General features: G+C 33.3%; 1 protein-coding gene and 1 long non-coding RNA gene across 2 annotated transcripts; both read left to right on the forward strand.

Annotated features, from left to right (window-relative positions):
- Positions 1-4201, forward strand: LOC111702459 (uncharacterized). The gene is made up of 4 exons (XM_023474151.1): positions 1-355; positions 1206-1329; positions 3866-3952; positions 4097-4201. Exons 1-4 carry the CDS (start codon positions 30-32, stop codon positions 4199-4201), a joined length of 642 nt encoding a protein of 213 aa, XP_023329919.1. The 5' UTR covers positions 1-29.
- A 4454-nt stretch (positions 4202-8655) lies between these two features.
- LOC111702450 (uncharacterized) lies at positions 8656-22829 on the forward strand. Its single transcript, XR_002765405.1, has 3 exons — positions 8656-8684; positions 9125-9250; positions 22515-22829. It is a non-coding gene; the product is annotated as an uncharacterized LOC111702450 (long non-coding RNA).
- The last annotated feature ends 90 nt before the right edge of the window (positions 22830-22919 follow it).

Below are 22919 nucleotides of genomic sequence, written 5' to 3' on the forward strand. Positions count from 1 at the left end.
TGCTCTAAAAATATATAGTTTACAGAATAATGTCGCGACCCAGTAGGTTTATGCGCTCCATGACCCCGAGTGGATCTGTCAAGATGTCCGCCTCCAGGTTCAACTTGGTTTGCGGCAAAACCCGCGAGATGGCGTGTTTGCCGAACATTGATCGGATACCGAACCCACAACCGCCAAAAGTAATCGATGCAAGGGTTACTACACCTACTATGGGTAGGAAGGAGTACGGATACAGGAGGGATAGGTCTGTGAGCAGGGAGGTTCGGGCACCTGCTCCTCCTGCCAGAGAATCCTCTCTCTACCTTCCTTTTGGATCCTACGCTGATCTAGGATGTCATACTAAACCTCCATCTAGGTATACGATTATATACAAAACTCTAAACAGGACTAATTGTAGGCTTAGTGTCGTACTGCATGAAATAGTAAAATTATAATACAGAATACTCACTTTTTATTATTAAAATCCAATTAGACCGTACATACCATAATGGACAGTATTCTAAACATGAACGGATTACGTTAAAGGAATGATAGCAAAACATGAAAACTTTTTGCTGCAGTGTTATACATTCACTGCATGTAATAATAGTTTGATCCTTATTTGTATAGAAGGTCAGAGATGAGAAGGATTAACTGTATTCTGTTAACCCTATCCTAGTCCATGGGAATGTGTTCCGAGAATACATTCTAAATGATTTGCAGATCAAACGAAAAAATAAACCTAAACATTTGTATTACGATCAAAAATGTTTTGTTTTCTCCCATTTGATTTATAGAAGATGGAAGAGCGTAACTCTAGGGTTACGAGGTTACGTGGTAGCATATTAGTTCAGCTCTCAAGAAGGTCTAAGCAATTTGTTTTGAGTTAACGTAGGTTAGAGAGATAGATGCACAGTGCACACTGATACATTGATACTGTATTCTTTTTAAACTCCGTCTTTTAGACTTTTCAGAGAAAGTTTGGGATTAGATCAAATCGTTCAAAAATTTTCAGAAGTCCTTTCGTTCAGGGCAAAGAACTGAACTTTTACGAAAGATACTTTAAAAATCGTTAACGGCACCAGTGGTATTTAAAAACAAATCCACTTGGACATCTTTTTCCTGAAGATTTCAAAATTAACGGTTTTTGCCGTTTATTAACGGAATCCTCCGTTAATTGTCAAAAACGGTATTTTAGTTTTAACAGTTAGATTTGAATTGTTCAGGTATAGCAACAGTACACAAGGTAGTTATACTAGCAGCTACTCAGCCGGGCACACTGACCGACACAGCAGAAGAAGCATGACACCTCTTTCCTTTCCTCCCTCTTATCCATCTTCTAGTATTTCGGTAGGATATACTTAAACTACCAACCTTCTCATCAACCCACCATTCTCTTCTCCACCTATCAACCTTCTCCTCAACCTACTAACATTCTCATCAACCTATCAACCTTCCCCTAAACCTACCAACCTTTTCATCAACCTATCAATCTTCCCCTAAACCTACCAACCTTTTCCTCAACCTACCAACCTTCCCCTAAACCTACCAACCTTCGCCTCAACCTACCAACCTTCTCTTCGACCTACCAACTTTCTCCTCAACCTACAAACCTTCTCCTCTACCTACCAACCTTCCCCTCAACCTACCAACCTTCTCCTCGACCTACCAACCTTCTCCTCAACCTACAAACCTTCTCCTCTACCTACCAACCTTCTCCTCAACCTACCAACCTTCTCCTCAACCTACAAACCTTCTCCTCTACCTACCAACCTTCCCCTCAACCTACCAACCTTCTCCTCGACCTACCAACCTTCTCCTCAACCTACCAACCTTCTCCTCAACCTACCAACCTTTTCTTTAACCTATAGATATCCACCTGGCAAGTCTAGAACGATATATTTTCTGTGTTCCTTGTTAGGTTAAATATATATATTCATATATTCATATATATAATTTACCTTTCAAGCATATTTGCATTGATTCGACTTTCGCCCTTTAACTTCCGGCCCAAGAGTAGAAAAATATTGTTTTTGCTTAAATATACCCTGTACACAATACAATATACAATATATACTTTGTTTTAAACTTCAAAAAATCTTTTGTTAAAAATGATTAAAACCCAAAGCTAAGGTTTAAAAGCGTTGCAGTTATGTTTAATTTTAAATATAGAAACATTTTTTACTCAACGTTATTGCTTGTTTTCCATCAAAAGAAGAGTTGTATAATCTGAGCCCGCGATTTAAAAGCTTCGGCTCGAGTCTTAATTCCTTAAACGCAGCTTTAAGACCCAATCTTAGACCCAACTCTGACGACAGCTTGTGTCACGTGATTGACAGCTGCGAGATCTTAGGCTCGACTTAAGGAGTTAGGCCCAATGAAAATAAAACCGACCTTGGTTGGTTTTAGTGAAGAATAAGGCTCAATGTTGGGTCTTATTCTCATCAAAACCCGGAATGCACCAATTCCAACTATGAAAATCCGCCAAATACAACATTAGACCGGTTTTATGAACTAAATTCTGTTGAAAAATAGATGCAACTTAAATCCGAAAGCCCGAGCCGTAAATAAGGCTCAACAACAGCTTAGACCCGAGTCGTATTTTCTTGAATTTTTTAAATCGCCGGCTCAGTAAAAATAAGACTCAACTTGTTTTACAAATACAACATAATGATGTCGTCGATAAATGCCTCACTGAACATTTAAATTCCTTTTTGTGACGTTAAGAAGTAAATAAAATGTCATTTTCGAAAATATTTTGGGTACAATTCAAAAATCCTCAGTTAAGCGACTGTACATATAGAAGTAATTTCAAGTGAACCTCCATTAGTGGAGTGGAGTGTTAGATTAACAGCGGAACCCTATCTAAATCTTTGGAAGGATTACTTAGTTATCCTTATTTTTACCGAAGAAATGCTCTTAATTGTTGAAAATCAAAAATATCCTTATTTAGTTTCTAAGATGAAGTGACGAAAAATTTATATTTTTATTCGAATTTTCAGATAAAACGTTGGACATCAATTATAACACGCATGACAAATTTAGGTTTTAGGTTTGAATAAAAATTACCCCGAAAAATTGGTTTAGAAATGGAAAATAAAGGTTTAGCTGATTTCAAAACAGGTTTCAAGCAAATCTGATGAGTAGCATTTTTTGAGATAAAAAGGGTTTGAAATTGTTAGGATGGAAACCTACAAAAAGGGGATAAACAGCTTATCTATTAGGTTTACAGCAAAATTGAAGGACGAAGACTAAAGATATATTTTTTTCAAGAAAGTTGTCCATCTATAATTAATCTATCCGGAGACCGAGTTAAAAGAATTTGAGCCGCAGCTCAAATATGGTTGGTTCCACTTAAAATTGTATTAAATTTTTCAATATCTAAGCCGGCGCTCAATTGAAACCGTTTTTTGGGGGATTTGAGACGCGGCTTAAATTCATTAAATTCGGACACGGATCATATATTCGGTGATATGTAAAATACCACGATATGAAAAACATGGTTCTAGTTTAAAATATGTGAATTCAACTGTGTTAAGTATACACTGTACACAATGTACAACACTCAAGTTGTTACACCATTTTTAACAAGCAAAACAAGAATCTCTTCCCCGTCGATGATCATTTAAAGGTTTAAACAGAACCACTGTGAATCGGACCTGCCACTCCACATATACAGGGTCACTTGAAATTACGTCTAAAGTGCCTTAAATGAGGATTTTTGAATTGTATTCAAATATTTTTAAAACACCAACTTATATAATTTGAATTGTCATGTTAAAGATGAAATTTAAATGTTTTGTGAGTTATTTTATAACTAAGTACAGTCCTATTAAGTGTAAAATAAAAGATAATTGGATGAACTCCTAATTTTAACTCTTGTCAGGCTGGCTTTGGTGGGTTGAGCAGTAGAACGGAATCCAGGACAACCCAGAGAAGATCATCCGCAACCTTCACCCAGCAATCATTCCAGGTATATAAAAGTCGTCTTCATTGTATTGATATAAACGCTGACCACTATATTTTAAAGACAATTTTTTCTAAAAGTTTGCCGTAGCTTCGCCATTTTTTTAAAGCGCCCCTTTTTGATAAATATTTAATAATGATTTTTATTTAGAGTTCCAGACAAAGACATACTTCATGTAGCTACGGCAACGAAAAAATAAACCTAAACATTTGTATTACGATCAAAAATGTTTTGTTAATTCTCCCATTTGATTAATAGAAGATGGAAGAGCGTAACTCTAGGGTTACGAGGTTACGTGGTAGCATATTAGTTCAGCTCTCAAGAAGGTCTAAGCAATTTGTTTTGAGTTAACGTAGGNCTGTCTACCTTTCTAGTAGCTGTCTACCTTTCTACGAGCTGTCTACCTTTCTACTAGCTGTCTACCTTTCTACTAGCTGTCTACCTTTCTATTAGCTGTATACCTTTCTACTAGCTGTCATCCTTTCTATAGTTACCATCGTTTGCCATGGTTTAGTCAAGATCTTACTTCTATTTGTTTTTAATTTGCTCCCGAGCCGCAACGCTCGACCCCTGAAAGGCATCACCAAATCCTAAATGATTTAAGAAACTTCTGGACAGTTCCAAAAGTGGCAAATTTACATACATTTGCAAATGTAAATATTAGGTCTTTTACAAAACTACCGTCTACATGCAGACTAAAGATAAACTTTAAACGTTTCCACTGAGACTCTAAATTGACATACAGGGTTACCCACAAATGATGAGACTTCAGAGACGACTATACGAAATTTATATTGTCTGTTTCCTTTTATTCATAATTCCCTGCAACTGTAAACTTCTTTCTTTTTCTTGCAAAATCATTTGATAAGCTATTTGAAGCCTATTTTCTGAGCAGAAGACTAAAATTAATCTTGGATCGTCAAATCTTGAAAGATTGAAGTCGTCTTCACGATCTCATCCTTTTATGGGTAACCCTGTATATTTACATTACGAATATATATCATAATTATTTCTTTAACTCCTCAACAGTGATTTTATGTACTAAGTTCTGGACACAAACTCAAATTTTCTAATTTCGGACTCTTTGCAAGAACAAAATAAGAGTTTGTAGCAAGAACTCAGTTCCTTACATTGCATGCAGTGTACAATGTACATACACTCATCCTTCCCGGTGCATATTTATTTACGTATGTAATTATAGCTAAAGATGAACCTAATTATACATATTTAATTTTTTCATATTTTATGACTAATATCTCTAATATTATCGTAACTGTTGTATAATAATTCTTTTCCGGTGTTAAATCTGAATTCAGTGATTATATCTGTCAATTCAGATTTTATATCGAACTTGACTCCGGGTGTAGAGAAGTATATGTGTGTATGGAGCCAGAAAATCTTGTTCAACCCCTGCCAAAACCCTGATGTGAAACAAATCTATTATTCTGACATTTCATTTAACAATTCACGATTGGTTTGCATATTCATTACACATTTTATTACGTATATTGCACGGGTGTGAACTGAAGGATTAGTCCAGAGCGGATAACGGATTACAGAATTAGATTTGCATGGCCGTCCATAGATGATGAATTTACTGTTTATAGGATTTCCAACGGAAGTATTTTCGTCCTTGTTCTTTTATAAAATAAGAATGCCGCTAAGGATTTTATAATTTCAAATTTATGACATTTAAAAATTCAGAATTCAATAAATTTCTAAATTGACAGAAAGACGACAATAATTACGGTTTTTAAAGATGTACGCCCGATGCTTACTGGAACAAAACTTACCATCTAAATAACAGCAACCTTTTAATGTTAATCATTTCTATCCTGTTTGTATATGTTACAGGGTGTCCCACGAAACATGACAGTTGATAAATAGTTTTGAATGTCTTCTTCCATACACTGTATTAGATATTAAAGGGTGTTTGCAGTTTATTTCGTTTAAAAAATCTTTTGCTCAAATATATTTTACTTTGAAGTTAATTTTACTATAATATGACTCCTATATGATATTTTTATTATTGTCTTTGGTATTAAAAAGCTTAACAAATTATGGAAGAAGACATTCTAAACTATTTACCAACTGTCATGTTTTGTGGGACACCTTGTAAATTGTCCATGTTTATCTCTAAAATGTTTAATTTATAATTTACTGTTGTTATCAACCTGCGGAAAATTAACAGGTTAATATATGTAAGATATTGAAAAAAGTTCTAAACTTTATTTCAGATTTTTTTAAAATTAGTTAAAAATTCACAAACTCAAATTATCTAATCTCTAAATCTTTGCAACTTGATGGTGTAAAACTTTGATATTTCAGACTTTAATTTTATGATCTGACAGAATTCACAGTTTGAAATATCTAAGGTCTACGACATTAGGTTCCAAAGATATGAATTGAAAAATCAGAGTTTGTGGCAAAAACTCAATTTCTTTTAATAAAATTCATTTAGATTAAAGCCAGAAACTCTTTTCATCTTAGATTAACTTTTTTGTTCGCACATTTAAAAAAGTTAAATGAATGAAAAAAATTTTTTAAAATTTAAAAAGAAACAACAATAGAAACTAAAAAATCGATCATGATACAAGTTCCTTGATTGCTTATATTAAAAATATGTTAATTTGTAAACAAATTTAATAAATATCTATTAATTCAATCTTATCCAGTATTTTTTTTTTCATACTTAAATTAGGAATACTTCAGTTTCCTCCGCAAAAACATCAGACCTTAGGGAAAATCCATCCACCCTCTCTACCTGACAACCTACATTGAGATTTAAGATCCATACCTATCTACCAGTCTACCTTGAGATTTAAGATCCACACACACAACCCTACCAACCTACCATGAGATATAAGATCCACACACACTACCCTACCAACCTACCTTGAGATTTAAGAACCCTTACTATGTTATACTACCTACCTTGAGATTTAAGATCCATACACCCTACGTATCTACTAACATACCTTGAGATTTAAGATCCATACACTCTACCTATCTACAAACCTACCTTGAGATTTAAGATCCATACACCCTACCTATCTACAAACCTACCTTGAGATTTAAGATCCATACACCCTACCTATCTACCAAACTACCTTGAGATTTAAGATTCATACACCCTACGTATCTACAAACCTACCTTGAGATTTAAGATCCATACACCCTACCTATCTACCAACCTACCTTGAGATTTAAGATTCATACACCCTACGTATCTACCAACAAGATCCATACACCCTACAGTCAACCTATCTACCAACCTACCATAAGGTTGAATATATACATATATCCAATAAATTCATTCTTATATATCTAAATATATCCTGAGACTAGGAATCACGATATCTCCGGAAGATATTTTCCTATCCCAGGACATCAACTCTATACAACCAAATATTAAGCATGCAAATATCCTCATCATAAACCTACAGCAACAATAAACCCTGCAATTTGTGGGCTGAACAAAATTTGCAAACATGAAGATTGAAGATTCATGTTAACACAGGTCTGCAGGGCACGGGGTGAACCTCAGGCTATTCTTATATTTACGCTCTACTATTATAATAGTTATTTTTCAACCGATGAATGGTTAACTTGAATAAATTAGGTTTGTATTATTATTATTATTTTTATCCAAACCAAAATTGTTAAATATTTACTTACGAACATACATTTTATACAGTTTACCTAACTGAGACCGAATTTCGTTAAGAAATGTCATTTATAAAGTCCTAAGATTCTCAGTTATTCTGCATTTTTTTAGGAAGAACATTTTATTTTTATAACTTTCTTTATAAATTACTTTTAAAATAATTTTAAATAAAATAGTTTTACAGGGTCAAACATAAAAGCAAATCGCAAAAATTTAACTTTTTTAAAACAAATTTTGTGAGTTGTTTTTCGGAAGATGTGAGCTCTTTGAGTTGTTTTTCGGAATATGTGAGTTCTGAGAATTATATATGGGAAAGGGGGCTCTATTATTATCAATAAAAGTTCACACACTTATCATATCATTCAAAGTTATACCTAAAATTATATATATTATAAATACTAATTCTTAAATTAATCATATATACATGAAAAGCAGTGCATGGAATATATATTTGTGTGTTTGTATGTATTTAACCCTTAGACGGCCAATGTTAAACAAACTGAAAACTCGCCACAAAATCTAATCATCTTTGCAATCCCATGTCGAATACCTTTGCCAGTTCAAAGCATTTTCTTCCATATGAAAAGTCGAAGTTTAAAATATTAAAGGTTCTCAGTGCACATAAGGTGGCAAAGATATTGAAAATTAGAATTTGTGGCTTGAACTCCTCCCCCCTCCGCCGCCCCCCTCTTGGTAACTTTTTATGTGTGGCTTATCCCTCGTATGAGCTCTATATATAAAGGAGGTCATTTTCTGTAAAGAGTTTTTGAAATACCACGGACAACGCCGGGTTCTTCAGCTAGTTTTTATTCTAAAAAGAGACATCTAAATTGTTGGTTGAGTCCAGTGATATCTTGCTGAAATCTACCAGATACTTGAATATTCCTGAGTAGAATGTGTCGGATCTTGTCCCTGCTGGGGTCGGATTGATTTTCATCCTAAATATGGATCTATCTCTAGTATATGGTTAATGTTTATGTGTAAATGACTCATAACATTTATGAGATTAAATTCTACACGTATCCCACCCTGGAAACTGAATCAAGGTTGAAAAATGTTACGGATTTAATGGTAAACAGTTTAAACCATCGGGTCTGTATCAGTAACAAATACAGTAGTAGCATGTGAGATGAGAAAGATAATTGGAACCTCTCAAAGGGGTGGGCTTAGAGCAGGGTGTTAAGAATCTATAAACAGATTTAAGAATCTCTTCATTTTTGGGAAAGCATTTGAGAAGATAGTTAAAATATAAAGTAGTGTTTAGAAATGTCTAAGATTTAGATTTCAGGGACGTTAATTTGATAAGACGTCTTTAATGTGTATTAAAATATGAAAAAGTCAGAATCTGAATAGAGTTAAGTGAGATAATTCAGGTCTTTGTATCGATTATCAAATTATAAAGATAAGCTGCACGATTCAAACCTATTTTAATATTATAAATTGAGTAGAATTGGTTCGAATCTTGACACCTTAAGCTTCTCCGAAAATATTTGAATAATGAATGTATTGAGATGTGGATCCTTTGACCGGAAGTGTTGGCGCGCGCGCTCGTCTTAGCGCGCTCGCGCAACATCTTCACTGAGCAGTCTCATCCCAAGGTTTATCCTGTGAAGTCCCCCGCCGACCCTGGATTCAAGGTATAACAAACTGTGAACATATGTGATTATAAAACCAAGCTGTAAATATCATTTATATCCACGTCGCAGGTATATACAATACATAGATATAAGGGAGAATAAGTAAATATATATGTATATTTGTTTGTCTGTCTGTTTGTATCAAATAAACGTAAAAACGGCTGAACCGATCAAATATAAAGTCCGATCAAAGTTTAGTAAGATTACAACAAGAAAAAATTAGATCTTGACACTTAAAGTAAAACTATCAATCAAATTATTTATTATCTTAAAATGTACAAATAAAATACGCCAGCAATAAATATTATTACAATTAAAATGGGCGCGAAGCGGGTGTTTAAGCCTAGTATCTTATATATACATACACTATACCTAGGTTTATATTCTTCCTCACATCTTCTCATGATGAACCCTAGATTTAATTCCAGGGTTCATTATCATAAAAATAAGTTTAACTCTGTCATGAAACTATGTGGATACAATTAGGACCAGATTTGTTAGTATTATAAGAGACTGTTCACCTATTTGAAAGCACACTTCATACCCCATGTGCATTCTTAATGGGTCACCAATCCCTTTATTCAATAAGGGGAGTGGAAAGGGTTTAAGCGAGGTAACAACATTTTCCTTATGAATTTACCATGTTTGATTTATATCTTTAAGCCGAAAATGACCAACAAAAGTGATTTAAACGCCCAAAATTTGTTTGAGTGACAATCAGATATATCCTCTTTCCTATAGTTTAAAGGAACTATAAACATTTTCGAATTCTTACATCTTTGAAACCCGATGTCGTAGACCTTAAATATTCAAAAGCATGAATTTTCTTTGATCAAATAAACCTCAGAAGTTATAAATCTTTTTTTCGAATATCTTGAGTTTATAGTAAGATAAAAAGACAGGAAGGAAGGAAGGAATAAAATGTAGCAGTGAGATTATTGTAAACTAAAAGATATCATTAAAGATGTCCTTGCATTGTTCCACCTGAGCTGAAAACTTTAGAATGGTGGATATCAGGATTACCGCTTAATCCACTCTTTTTCTTAATCTCCAGATTAAATATTGCTTGTTCTCCACTCATTTTTAATCTCCAGATTAATTATCCGATCAGGATTAAGGATATCCCATTCAAAAGTTTTCAGCTCTGATATAATAAAATGAGCGAGCAATGAGAATTATTTCACATTTATTAAATAACAGAATCTAATAAAACAATTAGATCTATTAGAGTAAGGTATGCAGGTGTACTGTGTATATTGCATAATGTATAGATTCACATTAGCAGTTATGAACAGGAGTATTGTCTAAGTCAGTATAAAAATGCAAACTCTGATAGGATAGTAAACAACAATTATTTTAGTTAAAATTTCAAAATGTCCGATTCACAGTGGTACCCTTAAACGCTTTGTCTGATCAAGTATGAATTAGATATTCATGTTTTTGTTTTTCAGAACTGATCATTTTCATCATGTGTTTTCTCCATACAAGGTTTACTTGCGCATTTCTTTCTTCAGAAACAATAGACTGCAGAGTGTTAGAATTAAACACTTTTCAAGCAAAAAAACGACAATATCTTCCACATTATTGATTAGCTTAAGGTTTCATGAGTACCGTTGTGAATTGGACATGCCGTCTTTAAAAATGTGGGTTTACTTCAGAATACAATAGCAGATTTAAAGATTGTGAAGGTTTAAGGTTAGTGTTATATACAAGTCCATCATATAGTTATCGTTGATACATTTATAGTTTCAAATTTTCATATTTCATCTAGCATCTACACTCTACAGTGTTTCTTTGTTTAGGATTTAATACAGTGAAGGTTAGATAATCAACATTTTCTGGGGGGGAGGGGGGGGNAGTATATAGGAATTCATGGAACAGTTTATTGTACGATAGGAATTCATGGAACAGTTTCGTAGCACAGTAGGAATTCATGGAACAATTTAGTAGTATAGTTGAAATTCATATAGCACAGTAAAGTAGTACAGAAGGAATTCATGGAACATTTTAGGAGTACACTAGGAATTCATGGAACAGTTTAGTAGAAAGTAGGAATCTATAGAACAGTTTAGTAGTACAATAGAAATTTTTTAAATAGTTAATTATAACACTCAGAATTCATGGCCAACTTATATAGTAGATTGGGAATTCATGGAGATGGAACAGTGTACTTATTCTGTATAAATAAACGTAAATGAACTAAGTTTCATTCTCGTGCACTCTTAAAAAGTATATAGCAGAAACAAGGAAGAAAATTTACAGAATTTGTCAAGATAGAAAAACTCATTGATACTTATATAAAGGTTCAAAGCGTACCGTTGTTAATCAGGTATGTAATTATCTTTGATAATTTTATATTGACTGAGTAAAGTAAGCTTTGTCGATACAATCAGAAAATATGTATCAATGATTAGATTATCTTCTTTATCTTAAAAAAGAACGTTGATAATGAATATTTTAGACAATGAAAGAATAAAATCTACATGACAGCTTTTAAGGTGAAAGTTTCGGGATGAGGGATTTATGAAGTTAAATGATTAAGGTTAAAGAAATATTGGTGTAGTTGGACTCCCTATGGCAAATAGTAATTATGAAATATCGTACTTTGTATGACCCCCCCCCCCACACTATTGGTTGCGCTAACACATAGTTAGGTGTAAACTTGATGAATATATGCCCATATTGTATATTTTAATGATCACATTGTTTAATCGGAAACCCGACAAAAAGTCCATTTAAGGAGTTTGGGGAATGATAACAATTATTCGTGTAAGGCTGGTTCAACCTTGTCGGAGTTCTGAGAAATGAATATGAACCTTGTATTTCGTAGCGGATTCTCTTGGATTCTGCTGGATAACTGTTGAGTGTAGATACTAGATAGTACAACTACCAAGGAATTCACTTGTTGTCGCATCTATACACACTGCACAGGGGTTGGATGGGGAGGGGGAGGGTAAGGGAGATTAATACCAAAAATAAAAGAAAAATGAAAATGGCTGGACTAATGGAGGCAAAGGAGTTGAATCCCGATATCTTAGTAACCTGATGGTGTAACCCTTTGATGTTTTAAACTGAGATTAATTGATCTGTCAGAATTCATAGTTTGAAATATCTAAGGTCTACGACATTGGGGTTTAAAGATAAAGGTATTAGAAAAGCAGAATTCCTTTGCAACATTCTCGGACACCGTGTGGGTTTTTATTGCTGGAATTTATATTCAACTATGTCCAACAAATATACTCCTGCAAGTGTTTAAAGCTCAAATATGTGAATATTAAGGAAATTAAGAGTTTGCTATATTAATGTTTAATCATGCTGAAGTACGCATTAAGTAAGAATACTGCAAGTGCACAAACTTTTAAGAATTGAAAACCCTTGAAAGATAGATAGGTACTTTGCTTGACTGTTTGTCGTTCTGTTTGTTTGTATCAAATAAACGCCAAAAAGGGTAAACCGTTTGGGTCCAAATTTCTTTTTTCTGGCATCCATATAATTTTGAATTTTTAGGGTGTAAACCTTTGATATTTCAAACTTAAATTATTTGATCTTACAGAGTTGTATGAAATATCTATAAGGTCTAATAGATTGGTTTGTACAGATATAGAGATTAGAATATCAGAGTTTGTGACAAAGACTCAATTTCTTCATCTGTCTTTACGTATCTAAACAAAGAAGTTATTTATTTCTACTAGGCTTTTAGGGCGCTTTGCGCCCATCTTCTATTTAAATTGTGAATATGTTCTTTTTGTTTACATTTCAAAACTAAGAAGACAAAAATTTTGCGGATTTAAAAAAAGAATTCGCGGATTTTAAAGAATTTAAATTATTTTTACAAAATTTAAAACCTTTAAAACACATTTTTTTAATTTTTATCATTCATAAACCTTCCCTGTGGTCACGTGATGTCCCACAAAAAATTTGGGCCCAAACGGTTCAGCCGTTTTGACGTTTATTGGATACAAACAGCCAGACAGACAAGCCAAATTTATATATAGATTGTATGAATATAACAACTATACTTACACACAATTTCAACACATTTACACATGTGAAATATAAGTTATCTTTTTATTATCAATATTAACAATTTTATATATATTGAAATCAAAGATCAATAGTTTGGCAAGAAATGTGTTTGTGGGTTTTTTATTTAAACCAATTGTTGATCAATGATTACAATTGAAAATGATAAAGAAGTTGTCAAAATAAATATATTTCTCCTGATATCGTTTCAGGATAAAGAAAATAAGAAAGACAATATATGGAAGAACAGTCAACGAAAGAGCTACAAGAAATCTTTAAATGTACTTTTCTCCCCCCCCCCATCCTTCATCTCCCCGCCTTACTTGGCTTCCCCCTCTCACCTGGCTTCCCCTAGGGTGTGAGATGATTTGTTGGGTTTAGGATGAAGAGAACCTTAACCAGGGACAAGGTCAAATATTAGTCTTCATTCTTCCCAGGAAACCTGAATCTACCCAACCCAGAACTGAATATATCATCACAATCTACTCTCCGACAACACTTTTTATTTGGGATTCTTAGTCTGATAGAAGATTTGAACACAGTTCATTTATACAGTACAATATCACGGAACAGTGTAGTACATAGTAGTATATAGGAATTCATGGAACAGTTTATTGTACGATAGGAATTCATGGAACAGTTTCGTAGCACAGTAGGAATTCATGGAACAATTTAGTAGTATAGTTGAAATTCATATAGCACAGTAAAGTAGTACAGAAGGAATTCATGGAACATTTTAGGAGTACACTAGGAATTCATGGAACAGTTTAGTAGAAAGTAGGAATCTATAGAACAGTTTAGTAGTACAATAGAAATTTTTTAAATAGTTAATTATAACACTCAGAATTCATGGCCAACTTTAATAGTAGATTGGGAATTCATGGAGATGGAACAGTGTACTTATTCTGTATAAATTAAAAAAAATGAACTAAGTTTCATTCTCGTGCACTCTTAAAAAGTATATAGCAGAAACAAGGAAAATAGTAGATTGGGAATTCATGGAGATGGAACAGTGTACTTATTCTGTATAAATAAACGTAACAGTTTAAAGGAATTAATGGAACAGTAAAAGTATATAAAGACGCAATATGTTCCTTTCTATTATAAAAACAGCGAACACATGTGTCCGATATGGGCGGAAAGATATGATAAGCTGAATACTGAAAAGATACGGGATTTGGATTGAGTCGTGAACGAAGGTATTAGATCGTGTGATGAGTGTAGCGTGGGACTCTGTAACTATGTATGTACTCTGGGATGGACCCTGAGTACAGGACACGTTCTTTATGTGAGTTCTATAGATACATGCAAACACATGCATAGGGCAGATATTAACATACATACTTTGTATCCAATTATTCACACCCTGGATACACATGATACACTGAATACAATACACAGTAATATGAGACACACATGATACACTGAATACACATAATACACAGGATACACTGGATTCACTAGATACGATACACAGTAAAACGGGATGTATTGGATACCACATAATACACAGGATACACTGGATACACATCATGCACTGTAGACACAGGATAAATATAATAAATTGGATGCACTGGATACACATGTTACACAGGATACACAGTAAAACTTTATGAAAATGATAGGCTGGATACACATAATAAACTAGATAAACATGATACAATAAATGTTAAAATTGGATGCATAAAAAACAGGACGCTGGATCCATAAAACAACAGTATGGATAAACAGGATATAAATAATACAATGGATACATACTACACAGGATACAGAACAGTATTAACACTACACAGGATACAGAACAGTATTATCTCTACACAGGATACAGAACAGTATTAACACTACACAGGATACAGAACAGTAATAACACTACACAGGACACAGAACAGTATTAACACTACACAGGATACAGAACAGTATTAACACTACACAGAATACAGAACAGTATTAACTCTACACAGGATACAGAACAGTATTACCACTACACAGGATACAGAACAGTATTAACACTACACAGGATACAGTACAGTATTAACTCTACACAGGATACAGAACAGTATTAACACTACACAGGATACAGAATACAAAAGATACAATACTAAACTATCATAAGCAAGCAGAGAATACGCAAAGAACTGCTTCTGTATTGTGGTCTGGGTATATTTAGTGGAGTAGTTAGAAGAACTCATCTACATTCATTACTGTGCCCTTCAATATAGGTTCTTTCTTTACAGGAGTATTATATATGTTTACTAGTCCTTCTACTATAGTGTTAGGCAATTATATCAATAGGAAATACGATGAAGACGACTTTCGATTTAAATTTTCATTTAGCCTGTTAAACAGTATGAATACAAAGAAGTCAAGATAAACTTCTCTTTGTTTACTTTTAAACTTGAAATTATAAAAAACTTGTTGACAATAAAAAATTTAAAAAAACAGTCGTCTTCATTGTATTGACATAATCACATACCACTGAAATATAGGGTTAAAGACTCGTATAACTTCTGGTAAAACTATTTGCTTTTTTAACAGTATCAAATGCACATAAAATGACTTAAATGTCGTTTTCCGATTCTTCACTTTTATGGGTCTCACTTCATTTGTTGCGATTATAGTTTTTCCAAAAGCAATGTTAACTTTGAAAACATATTCCATCCCAAGAATGTAATGCAAGGAAAGGTTGTGTATACTCTGCGTACATATTGAAACCAGTTCTGTCTGGGCGGAATTTGTAAACAATAATAGATGCATCAGTGTTCGTTTAGTATCTGAGGAGGTTAAAAGCATTAAATTTTGATAATTTTGATAATTCACATAATAATTTCATATGACCAGAATATTTCATTTATTTTTTATGTGAATGGTGGATCCCATGTCAGGCTTCGACATCCGTCTTGTGTTTAAATTAGCGCCCAGAGACAGTACACTGCAGTACTAAAGATGTGTACACTTCTAAAATGACTTTCCTTGCCTTACATCCTTGTTCCATCCCATCCCACCGCGTCGTGTAAGATGTTTAACAAAGACCACATTGATTGGTTCAGTATAATTGGATTTTAGTAAATTTGTTCTTTTATTTGTTTTTCCTGTCGTACATTTCCAATGCATATTGTGCAAGGGGGATATATTTACACTCCCTGCCAAAGATCGACACTAAAGTCTAGAAGTGTCTTGTTCTGCCAGCTTAAAAGTGGGTGGGAAACCTTCCCTTCCTTCCCTTCTCAATTCTCTCCTCCTATCCCTCACAGTTTATATTTTCTCTCCACGAACCTTCCCTTCCTCCCCTTTCAATTCTCTCCTCCTATCCTTCACAGTTTATATTTTCTCTCCACTAACCTTCCCTTCCTTCCCTTCTCAATTCTCTCCTACTATCCCTCACAATTTCTTTCCATGCCATGATTTTTCACTACCCTTTTCCTCTTTCACTCCACCATCCTCCATCCTCCCCAATCTCTACCTCCCATCCCATAATCTCCAATGCAATTTTTCACATTTTTCCAAATTTTTAACATTTTGTGCACTGAGTGCACGGAACAACATGCTATCTTGTGTTTCCTTATAGAGTAATCTTAGAGAACCCGGAATACATGAAGATACTAAGATACTCCCTTCTTTTACTATCGTCCAGACTTTTAATAGCCAATCAAATTCAGAATATTTTCCTTGCACATCTTAATTCCCATAAAAGAATAGATACAGTAGTTAACCCTGAAAGCTTGCTTGCAATTTTCTTTGACCATGTGACAGTAATATTTTTTACCGTTCAAATTTAAGGACTGTATACGCCTAGTTTCAAGTGACCCTTAACGGCAATGCCCAATTTACAACGTTACGCTGAAAAGCTTTGTCTGATTAAATATGAATTAGATATCAATGTTTACAATTTCGAAAACTTTGCATGGAGGGTCACTTGAAATTTTGCTTACTGTCAGAATAGTACATTAGAAATGGTATCTCTACTTCATACATTTAAGTTCAGTGTTACAAACATCTTTAACAAGTTTTAGCAAATTATATTTTTTTCTATTTAGAAAAGTTATTTTTGATTATGCAGAGAATAATGGGTTATACGTGTGTTTGATGGTGGGGTGGGGGTCGGTTGTGTGTTACAAGGAAGGGGGGGGGGGTTCTGCTGTATCCTGTTAAAAAACAAGGCCCATATGTGTTTATATGAACGAGCCATCTGGTTTCTTATTTCATTTAAATGGAGGGTAAATTGTAAATCTTACAAAATCAAAAATATCTTTTCTTCAAAACATTAAAAATAATTTTATTCAATATTTTTATGAAAAGGTCATTTTTGGTATTTTTTTGCCATTTTAATCTTTTTTGCATTGAAATTTTCTAATTCCTAAATCTCTGCAACGAAATGGTTTAAACCTTAAATATTGCAAACTTAGATTATTTGATTTATTAGAATTAATAGTTTGAAATATCTAAGGTCTACGACATCATGGGTTGCAAAGATATAAGGATTAGAAAATCAGAGTTTGTGGCAAAGTCAATTCATATTTGTGCTTTTTTTAAATTATAATTAATGTCGATATTTTTTTCCGGGCAAGATTTTTCAAGTTTGACCGTCCATTAAACCTGCCCTGGGTTCATTCGAGTTCCCACAAGAAATTTGGGCCTGATCGGTTCAGCCGTTTTGACGTTAATTGAATACAGCAGCCAGAAATGACCAATATGCGTTTAAGTGGATGATTACAGTTATTAAAATTTCCAGATGTTATTAAACCATTTTTTATACTCTAGAGAATGCAGAATCAAATCCTACATCTATCCGTGTAGAGTCACCAAACGTTGAGAACTCCGTGAAACCGAGCAGAAAACCTGGAGAACAGAAGAGGAAGAAGCAGAAAACCACTTCTCCCTCTCCTCCTCCTCCTCCACCACTCGTCCCTGTAGTAGAGACCAACCCTGCTCCTAGTCTTGAACCTCTCAATGTCCGGCTGCAGCGCCTGGTTCACTCAGAGATCTCTGCCGCAAGGGTAATTCTTGATGCGTTGGAGTCTCCTAGAAACAATCAGGCGCAGATTGTCAAATTTCTCCGAGGTATTATAACTGAGCAGACAAACCTTCATCCGGAGCCTGTCAGGGATAGTTTCACGGGGGAAGAGAATTCTAATTTTAAACCTAGTTTTGAATCTCCACCTCCACAAAGAGAAACATTGCCTCCATGAGACTTCGCACATGTCCACGTTTAGAGATTAGTTGGATAATTTGCTAATTAATCCTAGTGTATCCTTGAAGCTAGAACTATACAGGATAAACAAGTCCAAATTATAACTGAGCACCAAAATATTATCAAACCTTCTCCTGATCCTACTCCCCAACCTTGAACCCTAACATATGTCGACCAGTAACATATATAATGTCACGAATTGAAACCAGGTTTAAAAAGAAACTCAGAGTTTTTAAAATAATCTTTTACAATATTTATTAATTTACTGGTATACTATTTTTGGTAGCTTGAGGTTCATTGCACCATACTTATATTTATCCACAGGGTTCAAGCATGCATGACGAGCATCCTGGGTTGGATGGGTGACCTCTGGGGCATTTATAATCCTTTCACAGGTTCCGCAAGGAATTTTTATCCGATGCATCATCTTGGATCCGGGTAGATATTCATCCTAGACTAGATATTCATCCTAGAGTAGATATTCATCCTAGACTAGATATTCATCCTAGACTAGATATTCATCCTAGAGTAGATATTCATCCTAGACTAGATATTCATCCTAGACTAGATATTCATCCTAGACTAGATATTCATCCTAGACTAGATATTTATAAATAGATAGACATAAAAATTACCCAACCAACCAGATATTATATTAAAAAACTAATAGATAAGAAAATCAAGTAAATATATGTTGATCCTATTTAACTTCTGACCACACTCAACCTCCTAGAAAAGGAAGGATTGCTGAACCTTGAATAATCAACAAAATATTCTGAAATTTATCCAAAATCCGACCTTTTCATCTTTACGCGCGAAAGTATCTGTATCATTAAATAAATCGTAGAACATCAACCTAATTGGTTGCAGAACATCACGTTAGTTCACACCGGGGGGAACAAACTACTACTATTAGGTATATCAAGTCAAAGTCAAGTTTTTTGATTTTCTGTATATTAATTTAAACCGTATTCTTTTAAGTTTAACTACATCAGGAGATATGATAAATAAATACAAATATATACATACATATATGTATTTTTATACAAATATTTACATACATATATGTATTTTTATACAAATATTTAAATACATATATGTATTTTTATATATCAATTTAACTCCACGTCAAACCTAACAAATATATTCGGCTTCATATGGATAAGATCCATCTGAATATAATGAACTGGGACGACAATTATTTCGCTATTAGTAGTAGTCCTAAAAGTGCATTTACATATTTTTGCAATTTTTTTTTGACTTTTATACATTTTATTTACGCTTGTAAATTCAATTTAAATATAATTTGTTTTCTGAGATTTTATCATTATATCTACGGTTGATAGTTTTGACGGTGTTAATGAATAAATAATTAGAAATGAATCAATTTTGGTTGATTTTAGATTATTATTAAATCATCTCCAGCTTGGAGTAGATGTAAATGTGCAATATGCATTTTATTTTATCACATTTTATTCCATACAATTATGATCACAGTAACCTGCAACACAATGTCGTAGACTTTAAATATTTTCAACTATGAATTATGTTAGATAAAAAAATGTAAGTTTGAAATAACAAAGGTTTACACCATCAGGTTGCAAAGATATAGGGATAAGAAAATTTGAGTTAATGGCAAAAACTCAATTCCTTAATGTGTGATGTTTTGAAAAATCTAAAATGTTCGAAATTGTTTATATAACACTTACTATTCCAGTTTTTAAAATATTTATTTAACGACGCTTAATGTCAAGATAATCATGGATTTTATATTTTCCGTTTTTTTTATTTGATAAATATCAAATCATTATGAAAACTCTTATAATGTATTTTCAAAAGGAAAGCAATTCCTTTAAGGGAGAGTACATGGAAATGATGTTAATGTTGTGTGTACCAATTACACATGGGTTAATGTTGTGTGTACCAATTACTAATGGGTTAATTTTGGGTGTACCATTTACTAATGGGTTAATGTTGGGTGTACCATTTACTAATGGGTTAATGTTGTGTGTACCAATTACTAATGGGTTAATGTTGTGTGTACCAATTACTCATGGGTTAATGTTGTGTGTACCAATTACTAATGGGTTAATGTTGGGTGTACCAATTACTCATGGGTTAATGTTGTGTGTACCAATTACTAATGGGTTAATGTTGTGTGTACCAATTACTCATGGGTTAATGTTGTGTGTACCAATTACTCATGGGTTAAGCCTGAAAACTGATGTTTTAATTATTTTAGAAAAGTCTCTAGGATTTTCGAGGTTTAAACCATACATGTCATAGATTGATAAGGATAACCCAGAAGTTAGAACTTTTGAAGCCTTGATCTCCATGTCTTTTGCAGATCTACGGAATAATTTAATTCCTCTTTAACATTCTGTGATAATCATACCCTGCAGGGATAACTTAATGTCATAACTTTAATTAAGGGATCAAGCTTTGATCCTCGAATCTAGTGACCACATTGGATATTGAGATCGAACATTAAAGATTAACGATATCTACACACAAGTTCCGATCTAAATAGATAGAAAATAGATACAGGTTTAATCAGGATATTTAGATAGATAGATGTTTAATTAGGATATTTAGATAGATAGATAGATGTTTAATCAGGATATTTAGATAGATAGATAGATGTTTAATCAGGATATTTAAATAGATAGGTAGATGTTAAATCAGGACATTTAGATAGATAGATAGATGTTTAATCAGGATATTTAGATACATAGATAGATGTTTAATTGGGATATTTAGATAGATAGATAGATGTTTAATCAGGATATTTAGATAGAAAGATAGATGTTTAATCAGGACATTTTGATAGATAGATAGATGTTTAATCAGGATATTTAGATAGATAGATTATAGAAACGGGTTTAATCAGGATATTTAGATAGATAGATAGATGTTCAATCAGGATATTTAGATAGATAGATAGATTTTAATCAGGATATTTAGATAGATAGATAGATGTTTAATCAGGACTGGTTTGATAACTGAGAACCGTGAGAAAATGGTTAGGATTCAGTAAACATTTAGTTTTCCCTATTTCCTATAATATGAACTTGAATCAAATATATTAATATTATTTTAATGCATTAATGTTTATTCATTATCAAATCAGGATACAAAAATATGCATAGGGGTGAGTGAAAAACCTGAAATTTGGTTTCTAAACAAATCCTGCATCAACACTTTTTAATTATGAAAAATGAGAAATATATTTAAATCTTCTTTGACTGGTGTGATATCATTCACGCACCTCCATTTTAATTTTAAAAACGGATCCTATAAGCATTGCAATTAGGGTTTCCAACGCTTGAGGAGATTTTACTAAGTCTTTTTTTGTCAAGATAGTTTTTCGTTATATCTCTTTCCATTATCTGAAGATCTTGCAAAAATCTTGGAATAAGATAAATATTTTTCAATATAAACATGAATAAAATAAAAACTATTTTTTAACATCACTAATACTGTCTGGTTTACTTCCCCAGCATATATGTATGTAAGTATATACTTGGTGTCTGAGTTCACATATGCATTATAGCATTGACATTGTACACTGTTCCAAAAACTCTAAAATTCTAAACTGCATATGCATATTTAAACATGTAAAGAATTACGTGTAGCTTGGAAAATGAAATTCAAAGCTTAAAACTCTACATAAATACTAGTTTGGGAACCCAACTTTGCCTGAAAACTTTCGCTAAGAACTAAGAACTGTTTATTTACAGATAGATAAAAAATATTTACCTAATATTATTTGTTCTACATATAAAAGATAGGATTAGTGCTAAACCTATTTATCTGAAGGATTTGAGCTGTACAAGCTAGACCTAATATTTAATACTAATATTAAGACTGCATCTAGGATGTGAGCGCACCTAAACCTGATAACCTGATATTAAACCTATACTTCTGAAGGATTTTAGTAAACCTTACTAGACATGTTATTAAATCTATATATAAATAGGATATAAGAAAATATAGCAAGACCTATATCTATAAAATGAGTAAAGATAGACTTTATATTAAACCTATATCTAGGATGTGAGTAGAGCTGAGGGAACTAAGAATGTTTCTGTTCCTGGTTCTGGTTCTCTGGGTCCAGGTTCCTCCTGCCTGGCTTCAGCAGGATGGAAAAGATCCACTACTCCTGGAGTACAGTGATTACTATTACGATCTATACTATGGAGACTACAGCTATGATGTACCAGGTAACCGATTTCTCTCCACGAACCTTCCCTTCCTTCCCTTCTTAATTCTCTCCTCCTATCCCTCACAGTTTATATTTTCTCTCCACTAACCTTCCCTTCCTTCCCTTCTCAATTCTCTCCTCCTATCCCTCTCACTTTATATTTTCTCTCGACTAACATTCCCTTCCTTCCCTTCTCAATTCTCTCCTCCTATCCCTCACAGTTTATATTTTCTCTCCACGAACCTTCCCTTCCT

Source organism: Eurytemora carolleeae, unplaced genomic scaffold, assembly GCF_000591075.1.
Source record: "Eurytemora carolleeae unplaced genomic scaffold, Eaff_2.0 scaffold278, whole genome shotgun sequence".
Taxonomy (NCBI): domain Eukaryota; kingdom Metazoa; phylum Arthropoda; class Copepoda; order Calanoida; family Temoridae; genus Eurytemora; species Eurytemora carolleeae.

Coding starts and splice junctions, on each gene's coding strand:
- LOC111702459 (XM_023474151.1), top strand. CDS start 30: ATGTCGCGACCCAGTAGGTTTATGCGCTCCATGACCCCGAGTGGATCT. Junction 356..1,205: donor CATACTAAACCTCCATCTAG/GTATACGATTAT, acceptor TGAATTGTTCAG/GTATAGCAACAGTACACAAG. Junction 1,330..3,865: donor ATCCATCTTCTAGTATTTCG/GTAGGATATACT, acceptor AACTCTTGTCAG/GCTGGCTTTGGTGGGTTGAG.